The following is an 18,512-nucleotide window of genomic DNA, read 5'->3' on the forward strand; positions in this document are numbered from 1 at the left end:
GGAAATATACAGTAAGCAGAGCTTTATTAGCAGTGCTGTTCTTTAATAAAAACTGGTCTACACAACAGGATGTGGACATATTCTAATTCGAACAATATTCTAAGATCTATTGCAGATATCTAGAAAGTTCTTTCTGACTAGGAAGAATTAAATACAGATATCTGCAATAAATATCCAGTCTTGCTACTAAATGTTAAAACGGCCCCTTATACTATTTAATAATTTAAATTCAGTTTTGACTAGTGTAGGAGCCACATATTGGCTGTTGTTTACGGTCTCATTCTTGTTGTTTGTTGATTATTGTGTTGTGCCCTGATGTTGTGGGTGGTGGGCGTTTTCATCGCGGTTTGAGCGGAAGTGATAGTCTATTTTTTTGCTTCACCTGTGCACCTGGTTTTTTTTGGGCATTGACAGAGAGGGGGGAACACTGAGCCAGAGAGAGGCGAACACTTTTTGTTGACCGCATGACGCTGCATTAACGAAATTATTCTACTCACCAGGTAACAATTACATTTGGTAACTGCAGTGCTAAGTGTATTTTACGTGTGGAAGAAGAAGAATAAAAATCATTGCAATACAATCTTGAGCGCGTCACAGTGTCTATCTCTCAGTGTTTAGCCCCTTGCGGTAGCAATTTTTTGGACTGCTTACGTTAAAACGGCCTGCCATAGAACATAAGACATTTTTCCTGTTTTCATCTATAGTTGTTCTGCAGAGTTTCTTCCTGTGGGTAACGTCTGACAATAACAATAACTTTAGTTTACTATGTTGTAAGTTGACATTTGTTGGATTTCTCTTGTAGGGTACAGATTGATCATTAGCAAATTATCAAAATGTTTTATCAATATTAATAAAGTTATGAATATGGTTATTTATAACTTTATCAAATCGACAAACACTCAAAACGGGGCACCACCCTGTAAGTCAGGGACCAATGATCAACTTTGGAACAGTCTCATTTCTGTTAAAAATCCCTTAAAAGGATTTAAAGGAAGGGGGTGATTTCGAGCACAGACCTGTCTAGCCAGCAGTTATCACAATAAGTACACAAATAATCACAAGCAACTGCTATTTAAAGTATAATAAGATTTATTAAAGCGTCACAATTATCAGTAGCCAATCAGCAATCCTTCAATAATGAACTTATATACCCTTTTACATTATCACAATCAAAAACAAGCAAGGAACCACAAACAGCAGAGACACCTCTGTGTCTGTGCAGCGTGTGTGTGTGTGTGTGTGTGTGTGTGTGTATGAGAGTGAGTGGGAGTAAAGGGGGCGGGGTCGAAGTGTAGTCTAACACGAACCACTAAATGGCTACTCCAGTGAGCTGCACCTAACTATTCAGCCTCAAGAGGGCGGTAGTGGGGTGCGCCCGGAGGGGTGAAGAAGCCCAGGTGGGGTGCCTACGGTTAGCGTTAAGTCGCGTTAGCTCTATACGAGCTACCTGTGGTTAAACAATGGGTTAAACTAGCTTGGATGCATGTTGTGTGTGTGTGTGTGTGTGTGTGTGTGTGTGTGTGTGTGTGTGTGTGTGTGCGTGTGTAAAGAGGAAAAGAGAGAGAGAAAAGGAGGGAAAACACGATTTTGGAAACAAACACTTAAAACCTTGATCTCTGGGGATAGCGCGGGACTAACCGCATCTCCGTTTTACTCAAGACTCTAACTTAACGTGGCGTTATAGCAGAGTCTGAGGTTTGTTTAACGGTAAAGCGGTGTTATTCCCCGGGCGCCACTATACGAGCGCGCGAGCTGACCTCAGCTTTGTACAGTACAGTAAACTCCCTGGAGCGGGAGGTATGAGCTACAGTTCAACACAACTTTCAACAATATCTGGATCAGTGATATTCTTCACAACAGCACATAGGACGCCGCTCCGGATCCCACATTAATGGTAAACAAAACTAGCAATACCTTTTTACACATTAATTAAACACCCTAGTTCTTATGTCTGCCCAGAACCATAAATGCCTCTTACTTTTGGGTGCACAGTCCGTTGCTTATCCGGCGGATTTTCCGGTGAACAGAACTGAAATTTACCTCTCGCCAGAGGTAAATGGCCCGTACCGTCCAAGGCAGTGGAGCGGAAACAAGGCCGAGTCGACTTGCAAGAAAACGCGTTGTCTCTTCTTCCTTGAGACGGGGCTGATTTACCCCTCTGCAGATTTGGTGTAATACGGGCTTCGTATTCACCAGGACCCTGTTGTATCACGAACGATACAAACGCCTCACTCGACCAGCGAATGATGCACGTTGGTTCTCGAACAGCGCTGAACGATGCGTCTCCTTGCGGCAAATGGATTACCTCGAAGAACCCCGGGCTGTGACCTCCGCCGCCTGCTGGCAGCGAGTGGTGCGTTCAAGGAGCCGCGGCCAATCAGAAATCCCGAACTCAACGAAGGTGTGAGAATTCGTCGTTGCAGTTCTCAAGCCCTCCACCAGTCTGCCATTTTCCTCATGTCTTGGAGGGACAATCTCCATTTTGGAGGCTCCTTTGTTAGGAGTGAGGGGTCACAGGCTGGGGACTTCCAGGCCGCTCTTTGGCCTCAGGGGAAGCTTCAGGCCTCACAGAATAGTCTTGATCATAACTGTTAGGTTCCAACACATTATTGTTTATAGCCACATTTCAATACTGACAATAAATGTTGTATAATCTCTCTGAAAGAGTCAAACAACAATAATTGATAAGTGCAGGCTATTAATTGAAACTCTGAACATTTGAGAGCTGACAGCCTTCCTCATGTCTGAGCACGTCTCCATGACTCCCTGCTACACTGCAGCAGCAACAACAGGGGCCTCCATGTAGACCACTAACCGGTGTTGTGACACAGAATGACCACTAGATGGATCAAAACACAAAGGAATGATGAGACAAAGTTACCATACTGCTGACACGCTGACCTAGCCTGGATGCCAACTGAATTTACAGTATCTCACAAATGTGAGTACACCCCTCACATTTTAGTAAATATTTCATTATATCTTTTAATGGGACAACACTGAAGAAATGACACGTTGCTACAATGTAAAGTATTAAGTTTACAGCTTGTATGACAGTGTAAATGTGCTGTCCCCTCAAAATAACTCAACATACAGCCATTAATGTCTAAACCACTGGCAACTAAAGTCACTACACCCTATGTTAGATTCCCATAGAGGCAGGCAGACTTTTATTTTTTTTTATCCTGATAAAGTTCTCTTGGTCTGTGGAATAATATCTCATATACCCTTCACCATACCTAGAGATTGGCATGGGGTAGATTCCATAAAATCATCAATGCAAATCAAACTAGCTATTAGGCTAATGACATAAAACCAGAATCTCTAGGTATGGTGAAGGGTATGTGATAATGTGGGGCTATTTTAATTCCAAAGGCCAAGGGAACTTTATCAGGATGCATAGTATCCTGGATCCATGAAATAACTGGCCTTTAAAAATAAAAATCTGCCTGCCTCTATGGGAATTTAACATAGGGGTGTTATTTCTTCAGTGTTGTCCCATTAAAAGATAATGAAATGCTGCGTTATTGACTTTAGACCAGGTTTTTGTTGGTCAATGGCGCGATCACTTTCCACTGCATCAATATAGCAATACTCCCAGAATGCACCTGAACCATGCCCATGTGCGCACAGATGGGCGCAGGTGCATTTGCTATTTAAACAACGTAGGCGCTGGACGTGCTTAAACTAGCAAAGACACTTGCGTCAGGTTTTGCGCCGCGCTGCGCCGGGTGCAAGATTTAACAGTCTGTAAATAGCTATTCATATTTAAACTATTCCTGACGGATCAAAAGTTAAATCACACCTTATTTATTATTTATTGACTCCTTCAATGTAAGGTTTATCAAGACATGCCACTGATGGTTAATTATATTATAAAGGTTAATTATAAAGGATATTATATTACTAGAAACATACACTCGCTACTGCAGGGAGTTCTATGACATCATGTTTGATTTTTAAAACATGATTTTGAGCATCTGATATTAGTTTGTATAATATGGAAAAAATACTACTTCTATCATTCTAGAAGTAATTTTAACTGTAAATTACAGTGAGGCTGCATTTTCCTCCTGTTACTTTGACAACATTGCCTGTTTTAGTGTGTGTTTGCAGAGCGTCTTAACAGAGCCCCGGAACGATCACAGAGAGAACAAATATTATTACGTGGCCTCAAGTTATTATTTCGTGGCGTAGTGTAGCCAATATGGAAAATGTTGCGTTTTCACAGGACTTGTTAATGCTTATTGCGCAATCATCAAGTAGTTTCTGGTGTTTTCCGAAGTAGCCCGTGTGATGAGGATGTTCCCTGTCTGTGCAATCAATGCAATTCTTACCGTGTTTTGTCATAAATTATTTTGCTGATCAAAACTCTGAAGACAAGTTGCTCTCTTTGCTTGGCAGGACACGCAGCATCTCAGCTGAGAATGGGACTGATACAGACAGACAGACAGACAGACAGGCACACAGACAGACAGACAGACAGAGGGACTGATACAGACAGACAGACTTGTGTCTCGTTACTCACATTGGTTTGAAGCGGATGCTATAGTGGTTGTAAAATGTTCGTGCATAGAGAATCACCACTTGTTCATCAAAAGTATTTTATTAGAATCAAAAATGAATGCAATAAAGTAGCAGCTAGACTTAAATGAGGCTGTTTGGCCGGCATCCAACACTTATGAAAAGCTCTGCTCATATCAACCACAAAAACTTAACAAAACCCTTAATATTAATAAAAGAAAAGTGCATGTGCACATGTCGAGACAATCTGACAATCACATCATAGGCTATGAAAGCATATATTCTTTATGTTGTAAGGCAGGGGTCTTCAACGATGTATAAGCCAAGGACCCCTTAACTAAAAGAAAGATGGATCAGGGATCCCCTCCTACAGATATTGTACAAATTAAGTTCCATAATAAACTGGGCCTACAATAACGTGTTAAGCTTTATACATACCTTTTTAGTGAATAGAATACTAAGCTATTAAAATATTAATTATTGGCATGTTTTTATAAATCATGTTTTAATGTTAAACATACATGTGGCACAGTGAACACTTAGGATGAACTGTATCTGTGGCTGGCTACCTTAGTGACTACCTTACCTATAGGCTAGTAATCCTATCATCAATGTCTGTTTTTTCACAAATAGGCTGATTTATATTTGCTAATATTATGTGGGATTTCATTTTTGAAAAAACCTTCAAAACATTTATAATTAATTTGGTGACCCCCTGAAGTAACTCTGAGGACCCCCTAGGGATCCCGGACCCCCTGTTGAAGATCTCTGTTGTAAGATCTCTGTTGTAAAGTCAGAAATGAAAGTCACTTCTTTATAAACCCCTACTTCATGTTCCTCCCTTAAGGGATCGTTAACCCTAAGAATCTGAAACCAGATAACCAATCAAAAACCCTTAATAGGTAAGGAAGGATCATTAAACAACAAGTAGATCCCACAATCTGATTTGTCAACTAGATATTAAGAATATGAATGCAGTTTGATTGTGACATTTATTTATGTATTTATATATTTTTATTTATTTCACCAAACACAGGTGAGTAACAAACATCACTGATTAGCCCTTCCCCTCAGGCAGGTAAGGGGGAAAAAGCAGGAAATAAAATCACATTTCTAATTGGCTGACATCTACTATCTGTTGGACAGGGTCTGACGTATATTTAGACTTGAGACTTGGACTCTGAACTTATGAAGGTGTGTCGGCGTCCTCGGATCAGATGCACACAGACACCCAGACGGACGAGGAAGAAAAGTAAAGAGCAGCTTGGTCTCTGCCAGTGTTTCCTCGACACACGGAGGTGGAAAGAGTCTGGAAGTCGACCTGAAGAGTTCAGCAGGTGAGAATCCATACCTACAGATTGATGTGGTTTTATGTCGGTTAGCCTAATAGCTGGTTTGATTTGCATTGAGAGATGATCTTATGGAAAGTACCCCATGCCAATCTCTAGGTATGGTCAAGGGTATGTGATGATGTGGGGGTATGGTGAAGGGTATGTGATGATGTGGGGGGTTATTTTAATTCCAAAGACCAAGGGAACTTTATCAGGATGCATAGTATCCTGGATCCATGAAATAACTGGCCTGCCTGCCTCTATGGGAATTTAACATAGGGGTGTATTCACTTTAGTTGCCAGCGGTTTAGGCATTAATGGCTGTGTGTTGAGTTATTTTGAGGGGACAGCACATTTACACTGTTATACAATCTGTAAACTTAATACTTTACATTATAGCAAAGTGTCATTTCTTCAGTGTTGTCCCATTAAAAGATATAATGAAATATTTACTAAAATGTGAGGGGTGTACTCACTTTTGTGAGATACTGTATATACTTTTATTTTGTTGGTAACCGTTGTTGTATGGGTTAGCAGCGCGTGCTTACGTGTCTCTCAGCGGAGTCAGCAGCTGGCACGTGATCCCAGTAACGAGAAGTGAAGCGCACAAAGAAAAGGTCCTTTCCTGCTGCGCGCTATCTCGACTTCTTTTACAATCGTCTTGTAAAAAGGTTCTTCTGCCGTAAAACAACCCTTGGCACGGCTGCATCGGCCATATAATGCCGCGGCTTGATGGTCTTGTGTGCAGGTCAGCACCAGGAAACAAGTTAGATTTTAATCTCCGCTGACTACACTGCTGAGGTATGAGGGAGTGTCAGAACATCTCCATCAGCCTGAATACTTTATTCTCTGAAACTTGATCAGCTGTTTGTTCTCTGATTCTACAAAACTACTCAGAACCGTTTGTGGAGGCAGAGAGTTGTTTTTGATTGGCAGGTGTGTGTCACAAACTTCATCCCATCAAAAGTGTAAATCTGTCTTGTTTTTAATTTGTGGACACATGTCCTCAACAACAAGATAACAGATATTTATTATTATTATTATTATTTATAGATTTTTCATCTTAAACGTACAAATATGTAATTTTCTGCCGCTAGGGGTCTCTCAATCAAAACAATGGATGTAAACACGGACATTTGATGACGTTGTGTAGTGGCATTATGGGAGTTGTAGTTTAATACAATTGCATATTAAAATATATCTGTTCACGGATAGGTTTATCCATTACAGTTTTATCCTTGTTACGTTTAGTAACGTTTATTCATGTCATTCTGATAAAATAGCTACAGTTTCCCCCACATAATTACTTTTCCTTGATTCAATTTGTATTGGTAGCTAACATTAGTTAGCTGGTTGACCAGTTAGTGAGCAAGCAAGCTTACATTAGCCAGTAGGTAAAACCACAATAAATATCACAATATATTTCACTTCAGTGTCACTTTTTGGATGTTATCAGCACCGGAGGGGAAAGGGTTTGTTGTAAGGTTACTCAACACCTGTGAGAGACTTAGCTACGTCGCGGCTGGGGCTGTCTGCCAATTATCTCCGGGACCGAGCCGTGGCCCCGGAGATACCGGCTGAGGATACGCCTACATCAATAGGATGGCTGCCCGGTGTTGCTTTTGGACTCTCACCACCTTCACCTTTTGTCCACAGGACAGTCACTATTTGTGGGTCAAACTTAACTGTAAAGAAGACTGCTAAACGCTAAAGGGGGGAGAATTTCAACACCGCGGCGAGCCAGACTTGGACGCCTGGGGCTGGAGTTTGTGCTGGCTGGGTTCAGATTGCTGTAAGTTTATAATAGTGGCTGGCTGCTGGCTAACTAAGGATGTGTCGTGTCCCCGGGGCTGTTGTCCACTTTCATCGCGACTTTAGTCCCTTAGCAACTGGGAGGGAGGCGAAAAAACAGGGTGGGATAGCTGGCTAAACTAACATTTGATTTGTCTTCTATCTATACAGCTAGCTAATGTTACAACCCGGTCTCACGCCAGGTCGTGAAATAGTCACGTTATTTTGATTTATTGATACGTTTACAGGTCACGATTTTGACGTTTATCTTGTGTACACGTCACAAATTTTGAACGTGTACAGGTCACGATTTTCGAACCTGCTCTGGGGGACGCAACAACGGGGAAATGAGGCGCCACACGCCGGCCACAACAACGGGACGGACCGCCACATGTGGGACGCGATCCCCAGGCGCAGGGGCACACAACAACGGGGAAATTAAACATGTACTAGGTTTTCCAGTCAGTGCCCTTGATCAAGGCACTGGCTCAGATCTGGAGTTGGTCCCCGGTAAATGGCTGCCCACTGCTCCCTTGAGGGATGGGTTAAATGCAGAGAATGAATTTCGCTACATGTATGTGTATGTGACAATAAAGTTCCTTTACCTTACCTAATACTACTTGCTACTGTCATCATTCTGTGATCATGAAATATGCTTCCCATTGAAATACATTGCTTTAAAATTCGTAATCACCACACGAAAAAAAATGACATTATCCTGTCCTGTCCACAAGTCAATAGATTCAATAACGTGACCATATCACGAACTGCCATACCAACATTCAGCCCGGTCTGCCATGAGACCGGGCTGAATGTTATCGCTAACGTTAGCTGGCGAACTTAATCGTGGGTAACCCCAACTGTAACTTTACCTTGATCAAAACAATTATAAATTAAAATAACTTCATGAACATGTTGAACGATGTTGTAACCTTATAACATTAACGTTCCCCACCGAGCATTACCATGAGCTAACGTTAACGTAGCAAGTTAAGCTGGATCAGTTGATATTGAAATGTATCAATAAATACGATCTCTGCTACATTACTGTGTTGTAAGTGGCGTGTAATCAATGACAAAATGATGCTGTATGGCAGAAATCAAGCTGTATTACGGTTACTGAGTATTATTCTTTCTGTGACATTGTTTGATTTACGATTACTCTCGAATATATCATCTTGGTGCCCATGTTTTGACGGAAATTAGAGGAACCAGAGGGGTTAAAGGTTTTATGACGCCACTGACGGGCGACTAAAAGAAACGTCCCGTGTCATTAAAATAAAATACCAGATTTCGCAGGTTTGAACGTTGTTGAAAACATTTAGCATAGTGTAAGTACACAACTCAACAAAAATGTAATATAACACAGGTATAGTCATTTTTAGACATTTTAATGCAGAAATGTTACATATTGTACCTTTAAACAAAATAATTAGGGTTAACTAAACCATAACTAACAGGTCCAACATCAGCAGAGGTGTTTACTTCTTTTCAATAACAGTAAGAAGTAATTTGGGGGTTTGAAGTTTTGACTGAAGACGCCACATTGTGAATGACATTTCTCACATTCCTGTCTTTCAACAGACAGACAGAAAATAATAAGCAGGTTGATCACTAATGAAAATAATAATTTCAGCCTCATATAAAATGGTTTAAAACAGTAAAATGCAGCTTACACCTGAAGGAATCAGTAAGAATACAGATTATAGTACCACACCCACAGGGGACATTTTACTGCCCTGTTTACGTACATTTAGCTGATGATACTTTTCAATGCTGAACTGTTTTACATGGTGGTATGATTATTGGTATTAATTTTACTGCACATTAGAAATTACTGAGAATCAAATCAACACAGACATCTGAATTTCTGCGTTTAACAGTTGACAAAACTAACATGAGATCAGAGATCAGCTGAGAGTCGTTCAACACTGAAAAGTGTCACTTACCAAAAGTTAAAGATGGAGAAACCTCTGCGTCACAACACAGGACAAAATGAACTAATGTTACTTGTTGCTGAAGTAACCGTAGGTTGTAAGCTAAGCTCAGTCTGTTCACAGATTTTGAATATATTTTTCTTCTTTATTCACAAATGTGTAGATATGGCTGCTGCAAACTATCTGATATCTGAAGATCAGTTTCTGTGCTCCATCTGTCTGGATGTGTTCACTGATCCTGTCAGCACACCATGTGGTCACAACTTCTGCAAAAACTGCATCACAGAACACTGGAATACTAGTAACAGGTGCTTTTGTCCCATCTGTAAAGAGGGTTTTACCACAAGACCTGATTTGAGAGTCAACACTTTCATCTCTGAGATGGTTGCTCAGTTCAGACAGTCAGCTCAACAGAAAGTGTCCAAACCAGGAGAAGTTCCCAGTGACGTCTGCACTGGAACCAAACTGAAAAGAGAATATGAAGGAAAGAAGGGGAAGACCAAGGCTGAAATTCACCAGATGATCCACAAGAGACGACTAAAGATTCAGGAGATCAAACACTCAGTCGACCTCAGTGAAGAAGATGCAGACAGACAGATAGCAGAAGGTGTTCAGGTCTTCAATTCTCTGAAGGAATCTGTTGAGAGAGGCCTGAATGAGCTCATCAGCACGATCAAAGAGAAGCAGAAAACAACAGAAAAACAGGCTGAAGCTTTCATCAAAGAGCTGGAACAGGAAATCTCTGAGCTGATGAAGAGAAGCACTGAGGTGGAGCAGCTCTCCCGCTCTGAAGACCACCTCCATCTTCTCCAGAGTGTCCAGTCCCTAAATATCCAACAACCTCCACCCACCAAGGACTGGACAGAGGTCAGCGTCTGTCCATCATTATATGAGGGGACTGTGGTGAAAGCTGTGGTTCAGCTGCAAGAGACACTCAGTAAAGAGATGAAGAAGCTGCTTGAGTCTGAGCTGAAGAGGGTCCAGCAGTATGCAGTGGATGTGACTCTTGATCCTGATACAGCACAATCGTTTCTCATCCTGTCTGATGATGGGAAACAAGTGAATCTTGGTGATGTGAGGAAGAATCTCCCAGACAACCCAGAGAGATTTTCTAAGTCTGCTAGTGTTTTAGGAAAACATAGTTTCTCTTCAGGCAGATTTTACTTTGAGGTTCAAGTTAAAGGAAAGACGAAATGGGATTTAGGAGTGGCCAGAGAGTCGATCAACAGGAAGGGAATCATCAACCTGAGCCCTCAGTATGGTTACTGGACGATATGGTTGAGAAATAGAAATGAGTACAAAGCTCTAGCTGTCCATCCTGTCCTTCTCTCTCTGAAGTCTCCTCCTCAGAAGGTGGGCGTGTTTGTGGATTATGAGGAGGGTCTGGTCTCCTTTTATGACGTAGATGCTGCAGCTCTTATCTACTCCTTTACTGGCTGCTCCTTCACTGAGAAACTCTTCCCATTCTTCAGTCCCTGTAATAATAACGATGGTAAAAACTCTGCCCCTCTGATCATCTCTCCTGTCAGAGTAAACTAATCACTGATCTCATTTCAGGTATTGATTCATTTTCAATCAAGGGAACAACAGTATTCATATATTTTACATTTTATTTTCTACAGAATCTGTTTCCTATGGTGACTGATTTAAACTTTATTACATTTATTATAATATGGTTAAATGTGCAGCAAATCTTTGCAAATTCATATCGTGTTATGATGCATCAAATTAATGTGTTGATGAATTATGACTAGAAACAAAGCAATTGCAGTTATCCACAAATGATCATTTTAAATATCTAAAATTAAAGGTAAAGTGCAAATCTGATGGGACAATTAGGATCTAAGAGATATATGGTGTAAAGTGGTTGTCTGATTTTATTTTTTATGTCCCTCAATAATGAGACAGGAAAGAAAAAGTCTGAATTACTGTGGCATAATTGCAGAAATAAAGTCTGTTTATTGAGACCAAGAATGTTAATGGTGTTATTCCTTAAACTGCTGGTTTTGGTCTTTCTACCATAACAGTTGTACATTTTACTTTTAAATGTAAGACACTTTCCTATTTGGAGGACCTGCTGTTGCACTTATTATGAAATTGATAATTTAAAGCTTTTAGACATAATGATTAACCCTCCTGTTGTCCTCTGGTCAAATTTGAACCATTTTCTAAATAACGTGGATCCATATGATTCTGTGACCAGGTCACTACTTTCTTTAAATTTGTGTGTTTTATCGTGTGCCCGGGTTAGCTCAGTTGGTAGAGTAGGCGCACATATATAGAGGTGTAATCCTCGACGCAGCTGCCATGGGTTCGACTCTGCTCTTTGCTGCATGTCATTCCCCCTCTCTCTCCCCTTTCATGTCTTCAGCTGTCCTGTGGAAATAAAGAAAAGAAGAAAATGACGGAAATAGCTTAAAAAACCTTGGGGGGGAAAAGAACAATAAAAACTTCAAATTGCAGAAGAAAAGTGACAAAAACGTCGGAAAAACTTGCGTAGTGGGCGGGAGGACAACACAAGGGTTAATAATCAAATCGCTTATTGAGAAAATGAATGGGATTTTGACTTCCACAACCACACTGTGTTATTTTGTAAGAGCTGGAAGGTGTTCAGAGGAGCAAAGTTGACCTTGTTTATGATAAGATATGATGATGCTGAGGAGAAAGCATCCTCCGCGGCAGATCTCCACACAGGCAGGCCGTGTGTTTAGGGACATGTGATGTCTTTATTATTGTTATTACATGTTATTTTATCATCGTGAGTTTGAACCGTTTTCATCCTGAGCTCAGCGATGGTGGGTTTCTCCGAGAGTGGTGCAGGTCTACCTACACATAGATCTTTTAAAGATAAAAAGAATATTAGGTGTAGATCATACTCTTAATATTCAGCCTGAGCTGAAGATTTGCATAAATGATCTAACTGTTGAACAGGTCCAAGAGACCAAAACCTCTGGGAGTTACTTTAGATATTAAATTGTCATGGACAGAACATATAAATAAGATGGTTGATAAGATGGGAAGTGGTGTGTCTGTTGTTTAAAGATCTGCACCATGTTTGTCACAAAGCTCAACCAAAGTGGTGATTCAATATTTAATATTGTCTAATGTTGTCTATTGTTCAGCAGTATGGCCTAATACAACTCAAGAAAAAATAACACAATGCAAATTGTACAAAACACAGCAGAATATAGAACAAATATTGCAATTCTCAAATGTTTAGGTTTGTTATCTGTGAAAAACAGATTACTTTGTTCATTATTTCTATTTTTATAACAATTTAACGTTTATTTTAAATATATATGACTATGCCACAAGACATGCCACATGAGATAACTTTACTTTACCAAAAGCAAATGGTCATTTATAGATCAATGCAAGAATGGAATGTACTCCCTGAACAAATTACACAAGAAAGCAGAAAAATGAGATTTAAAAGTTTAGTTAAGAATCATCTATTGATCAGAGATGTTGAGTAGACACAGAAACTACATTGGTTGAGGTTTAACAAAATGTTTGTTTAATTGTGAGAAGGGTCCTGAGTGGGTGAAAGAGATGTGATGATAAAATGTTGGTGTAACTGTAAAATAGTTAAACATGAATGTATGGAATGCCCTATGACTGAAGTCTCTGTGTTTCTGTCTGAAGAAATATTTAACTGAGTTTGTCAGGTCTTTCTCAACAAATACCGGTGAGTGCAGCTGATTATATTTACTGTGTTAACAAACAGCATTAAAACTAAACGTACAGCTACACGTAGCAGCTTTATTGAAATGAGGAAGCTCCACTCTTCGTTTTTAATGATACTTGTCAGATGGATAACTCACTTCAAGGTATAATATGTAACATTTTCACATTAAAATGTCTAAAAAGACTAGACCTATGTAATATATTTTCTTGAGCTGTGTATTTACATTATCCCAAACGTTTCAAAACATGTTCAAAACCAGAGAAATCTGTCATTTTAAAGGAATACGCCACCGTTTGTTGAAATAGTGCTTATCACGGTCTACCCTGGCTGTAGATAGGTGAGCCAATGCACTTTTTGACTCAGTGCAAGTAATTAGGTTGTTTTTTTGTATTTTGTTGGCTCACTTTTACTCACAACATGCTAACCGGCAACATAGGATTCCATTCACTACGCTAAGCTAACTAGCGGTGGCGCTGCCGGTATTGCATCGGACTAAAACAATGCATGCACAAAAAATGCGTTGGCCCACCTATCTACAGCTAGGGGAGTCTGTGATAAGCCCTATTTCACCTATCTACAGCTAGAGGAGACCGTGATAAGCCCTATTTCACCTATCTACAGCTAGAGGAGACCGTGATAAGAACTATTTCACCTATCTACAGCTAGAGGAGACCGTGATAAGCCCTATTTCACCTATCTACAGCTAGAGGAGACCGTGATAAGAACTATTTCACCTATCTACAGCTAGAGGAGACCGTGATAAGAACTATTTCACCTATCTACAGCTAGAGGAGACCGTGATAAGACCTATTTCACCTATCTACAGCTAGGGGAGTCCGTGATAAGCCCTATTTCACCTATCTACAGCTAGAGGAGACCGTGATAAGACCTATTTCACCTATCTACAGCTAGAGGAGACCGTGATAAGACCTATTTCACCTATCTACAGCTAGAGGAGACCATGATAAGACCTATTTCACCTATCTACAGCTAGAGGAGACCATGATAAGCCCTATTTCACCTATCTACAGCTAGAGGAGACCGTGATAAGCCCTATTTCACCTATCTACAGCTAGAGGAGACCGTGATAAGCCCTATTTCAACAAACGGTGGCGTATAGGATTCCATTCACTACGCTAAGCTAACTAGCGGTGGCGGCCGGCGTATTGCACCGGACTAAAACAATGCATGCACAAAAAATGCATTGGCCCACCTATCTACAGCTAGGGGAGTCTGTGATAAGCCCTATTTCACCTATCTACAGCTAGAGGAGACCGTGATAAGACCTATTTCACCTATCTACAGCTAGAGGAGACCATGATAAGACCTATTTCACCTATCTACAGCTAGAGGAGACCGTGACAAGACCTATTTCACCTATCTACAGCTAGAGGAGACCATGATAAGCCCTATTTCACCTATCTACAGCTAGAGGAGACCGCGATAAGCCCTATTTCACCTATCTACAGCTAGAGGAGACCGTGATAAGAACTATTTCACCTATCTACAGCTAGAGGAGACCGTGATAAGACCTATTTCACCTATCTACAGCTAGAGGAGACCGTGATAAGACCTATTTCACCTATCTACAGCTAGAGGAGACCATGATAAAACCTATTTCACCTATCTACAGCTAGAGGAGACCGTGACAAGACCTATTTCACCTATCTACAGCTAGAGGAGACCGTGACAAGACCTATTTCACCTATCTACAGCTAGAGGAGACCGTGATAAGCCCTATTTCACTACAGCTAGGGGAGACCGTGATAAGACCTATTTCACCTATCTACAGCTAGGGGAGACCGTGATAAGACCTATTTCACCTATCTACAGCTAGAGGAGACCGTGACAAGACCTATTTCACCTATCTACAGCTAGAGGAGACCATGATAAGACCTATTTCACCTATCTACAGCTAGAGGAGACCGTGACAAGACCTATTTCACCTATCTACAGCTAGAGGAGACCGTGATAAGACCTATTTCACCTATCTACAGCTAGAGGAGACAGTGATAAGCCCTATTTACCTATCTACAGCAATACGTAGCACCAATATATTAAATTCAAGAGAAAAGGAGAAAAATTTTTTCAAAGGGAGAAAAGAGAGAAGAAAAATTTTTTTCAAAAAAAGGGGGTTTTTTTTTTAAGCAAGGTAATGGCAGGGAGGCTAAAATAGAGAAGTCATGGCGTCATATTATTGGTGTACACAGCATATACCAGCAGGTGAAGTTTTAGGGCGTGGCTACACAACAACCTATCAATCAGGACAGAGGTTGGTGAGAGTCTGTGTTTTTATTTTAAACTTTGAGCCTCTCTCTGTGTTTTTTTACATCATCAAAGTAAATTGGAACATTAAGTTGTCCGTGACTCCTTGAACATTATTTCTGCCTGAGTCACATAGTGGGGTTATCTCCTAAGAGCCCTCACTACTTCACAACATCATCAGTCTGTCTTTTGTTATTGATTTGATTGAGAGACCCTGAGCAATAGAAATATCATACTGTGTGCTTAAGTGTTTAAGTTGGTCAAAATTGCAGTAATCATACCTTGATCATTTTTATTCATATGACAATGATGTGTGCAACAACATGTTATAATACATTGTTCTTTTTTTATTAATTTATTGTACTACTTTTCTTAGTGTCAAGCATTTTTTTATTAATATACAAATAAATTGTCTTTACAGGCCGACAGCGCATAGGACGGCTTTTTATCGCTTGCACGATTTCACTATGGTTATAATAATAATAATTATATTAATAATAATAAATATTAAGCATTTGGCCAGTTGGCAACGGCCGGCTTGGGATGTTCAGTCAGCTCAGAGTCGACCAAGCACGTCACCTTCAAACGGAATCTCCATTTGCAGGGTTCAGGCTGTACGGGACCCTCCCGGTGATCATGCTGCTCTGGGGGACCGGCTGCTGACGGGCGCAGAGCCTCGCCGAAGCTCCGACTGTTGTCTGTCTGCGCGGCCGTCTGACGGCATCAGTATTAAATTGAGACAGTTTCATGACCGGTTAAAAATGTCTCATTGTCGCGTTAAATAGTAGTCTAATTCTGTGTTTATTGTAAGGAAATTCAAAAAAGACGTGATCGTTTGATTTCTGAGGAGGAAGGAGAGGCTGGGGTCGAATTGAAAGTTAAGCAAAAGGTTTAATGAACAACACGATGAAAACGACATGACAAAAACAATCAAACATAAAACATGAAACACTGCCAGCAGTGGACTGAAATGACATGCCTCCTCTTCAGGAATTACATCAATCAGTCCTGAATCATTCTCAGGTTCCGAATTATATTCCTCTCTCTCAGGTTAAGGACACACCTCTGAATTTCAGGTTTACTCCAGGTCACAGACAAAGGTTGTTTATCATGGTAGTGCCGATTCTGTTCAAGTTTAAAGAGTTTGCATTTCCTTTGTCCTAATCAAGTCTGGCCCCGCAGGGAGTGGCTCCCCAAAAGTTGTTAAAACAATAAGTCTTCTAGAGCATCTACATTCATGCTAAATAACAGACATGACCTAATTAATTCTTTAGAAACTAGGTTTGGGGTGAGGCAGTCAAATGTTGATTAGGCTTAATCAGTATTGCAACAATCCTTTTCAACTCAGTTTCAGTGTCACTCAGTCACACAACAGTTTACATTTTTAAGTTACATTTTTTACCTAAAAGTATATTGTACTAAAACATAAGCATGGTTTTAACTTTTTTATCTTCAACAATATTGTTGGTTTTAACACCTTATGTGAAGTGTAGAAGGCCTATAGGAGTACACATGACAAATCTGGACAAGCAGCGTCGTTTTGCTCCGTCTTTCTGCTGTGCCCCATTCACGTAGTGTCACCTTTTAAACTATGAAGGTTAAACTCTGCAATTAATCCGCGGTTCACATGCATGAACTGTGGTGGTCCGTTACTCTGTAGTCTCAACATCACTGATCATTTTTGATCAATAGAATGTAGAAAACATTAGACTTCATAACGTTTTGTATCCATAACATGATTGTGTTGTTGTACAATTTAGCAGTAAAAGCAGTAGCCTCTGTAAGTCAATCCTACATTTTTCAACTTGGGAGCAAAACTCCTTGGGGAAAAAAAGTAATCATACACTGCATGAAAAGTGGGATTTCCGTCCCCGTAAATGCCTGTAAACGCCCGGAATCCCCCTAATTTTCGGCAGTTATCGACAATTTACAGGCTGTGAACGTCACGTTCGTCTGTGCCACATATAGGTGCTAATGGATCTGATTAGAATATGAATAGGCGCCTGTCCAGAGAACGTCTGGCCTGGCTGGAATTTCCTCACTCAGGATTGGATGAAACCACTTCTTTTAAACAAGAAAAATCTCTCGTGATTGGTTGACAGGTCTGTCATGGGTTAGGCTATTGGTCACCCTGGGCCATTATTATAATAATAATAAAATTATATATTTATTTATGTATTATATATTTATTTCATATATTCTATGTTGTATATTCATGTCATTGTTATGCTGAGGAAAATGATTTGTCAGGAATGTGCTGTTTATTCAAAGATAGAGCTTTATTGACACAAAACACAAACGCAATCAGAAAAAAACTGTGTACAAAGCATAGGAGACACACAGCACACACAACAAATATCCCACGCTCACGAGAAGCAGCACCGTCCACCCCTAACCCACGTCCGGCTCGGAGCTGTAGGTAACCGGCAGAATTCGGTCTATTTAGCAGATGTCTGTGGTGCGTTGTCCTGGATGTCTATGTGGCGCACTTCCAAATGTCACCTCACCCGCAGCCAGCACTGTCTCGCTTCCAGCAGCTTTAAAATCAATCAATAAAGATAATTAGTACTGCGTGATATACTGCTTACGGACACAACACATCTATGAATGCACCTGAAAAATATTCACATTAACCAAATGGATCTAGTCTTACCCTCTTTTCTTCTCGACCGACTCCGAGATGAACTCTTCACAGCTTCTGCCCGCGATGCCACATCTGGTTGTTTCTAGCTGAAGCTCCTGCGTGCTGTCTCGTAGTTTACAGGCAGCTGGAAAACAATTAAAACGAGAGTGGTATGAATAAAAAAAGAAGAAACATAAGTCACAGTGAAATTAAACAAAGATGAAAAAGTAAAAAATACTTACACACAATGGCGTCAATATCAGCGTCAAGTAAATCTGGACTTGCAGACAGCTCCGAGCAAATATATCACGGCCTCGTTATGAGGCGAGGTTAGTCTCTAAAAAAAAAAAAAA

General features: G+C 40.4%; 2 protein-coding genes across 3 annotated transcripts in view; both read left to right on the forward strand.

Moving 5' to 3' along the window:
• The window catches only part of LOC120566319 (E3 ubiquitin-protein ligase TRIM39-like), a 503,358-nt gene that overhangs the window by 438,712 nt on the left and 46,134 nt on the right, over positions 1-18,512 (forward strand). Inside the window, exon 1 of one of the 2 annotated variants that reach the window (XM_039812733.1) lies at positions 13,258-13,271. The exons of the other annotated variant lie outside the window; for it this stretch is intronic. The gene's annotated coding sequence lies outside the window, so the exon portion shown is untranslated. Of the gene's footprint in view, positions 1-13,257; positions 13,272-18,512 lie in introns of those variants that run through there. 2 annotated transcript variants of the gene reach the window in all.
• Positions 5,607-11,550, forward strand: LOC120566725 (E3 ubiquitin-protein ligase TRIM21-like). The gene is made up of 2 exons (XM_039813345.1): positions 5,607-5,861; positions 9,747-11,550. The coding sequence occupies exon 2, from the start codon at positions 9,749-9,751 to the stop codon at positions 11,120-11,122; it is 1,374 nt and encodes a 457-aa protein (XP_039669279.1). The 5' UTR covers positions 5,607-5,861; positions 9,747-9,748; the 3' UTR covers positions 11,123-11,550.

This window comes from Perca fluviatilis, chromosome 1 (assembly GCF_010015445.1).
Source record: "Perca fluviatilis chromosome 1, GENO_Pfluv_1.0, whole genome shotgun sequence".
Classification (NCBI taxonomy): Eukaryota; Metazoa; Chordata; class Actinopteri; order Perciformes; family Percidae; genus Perca; species Perca fluviatilis.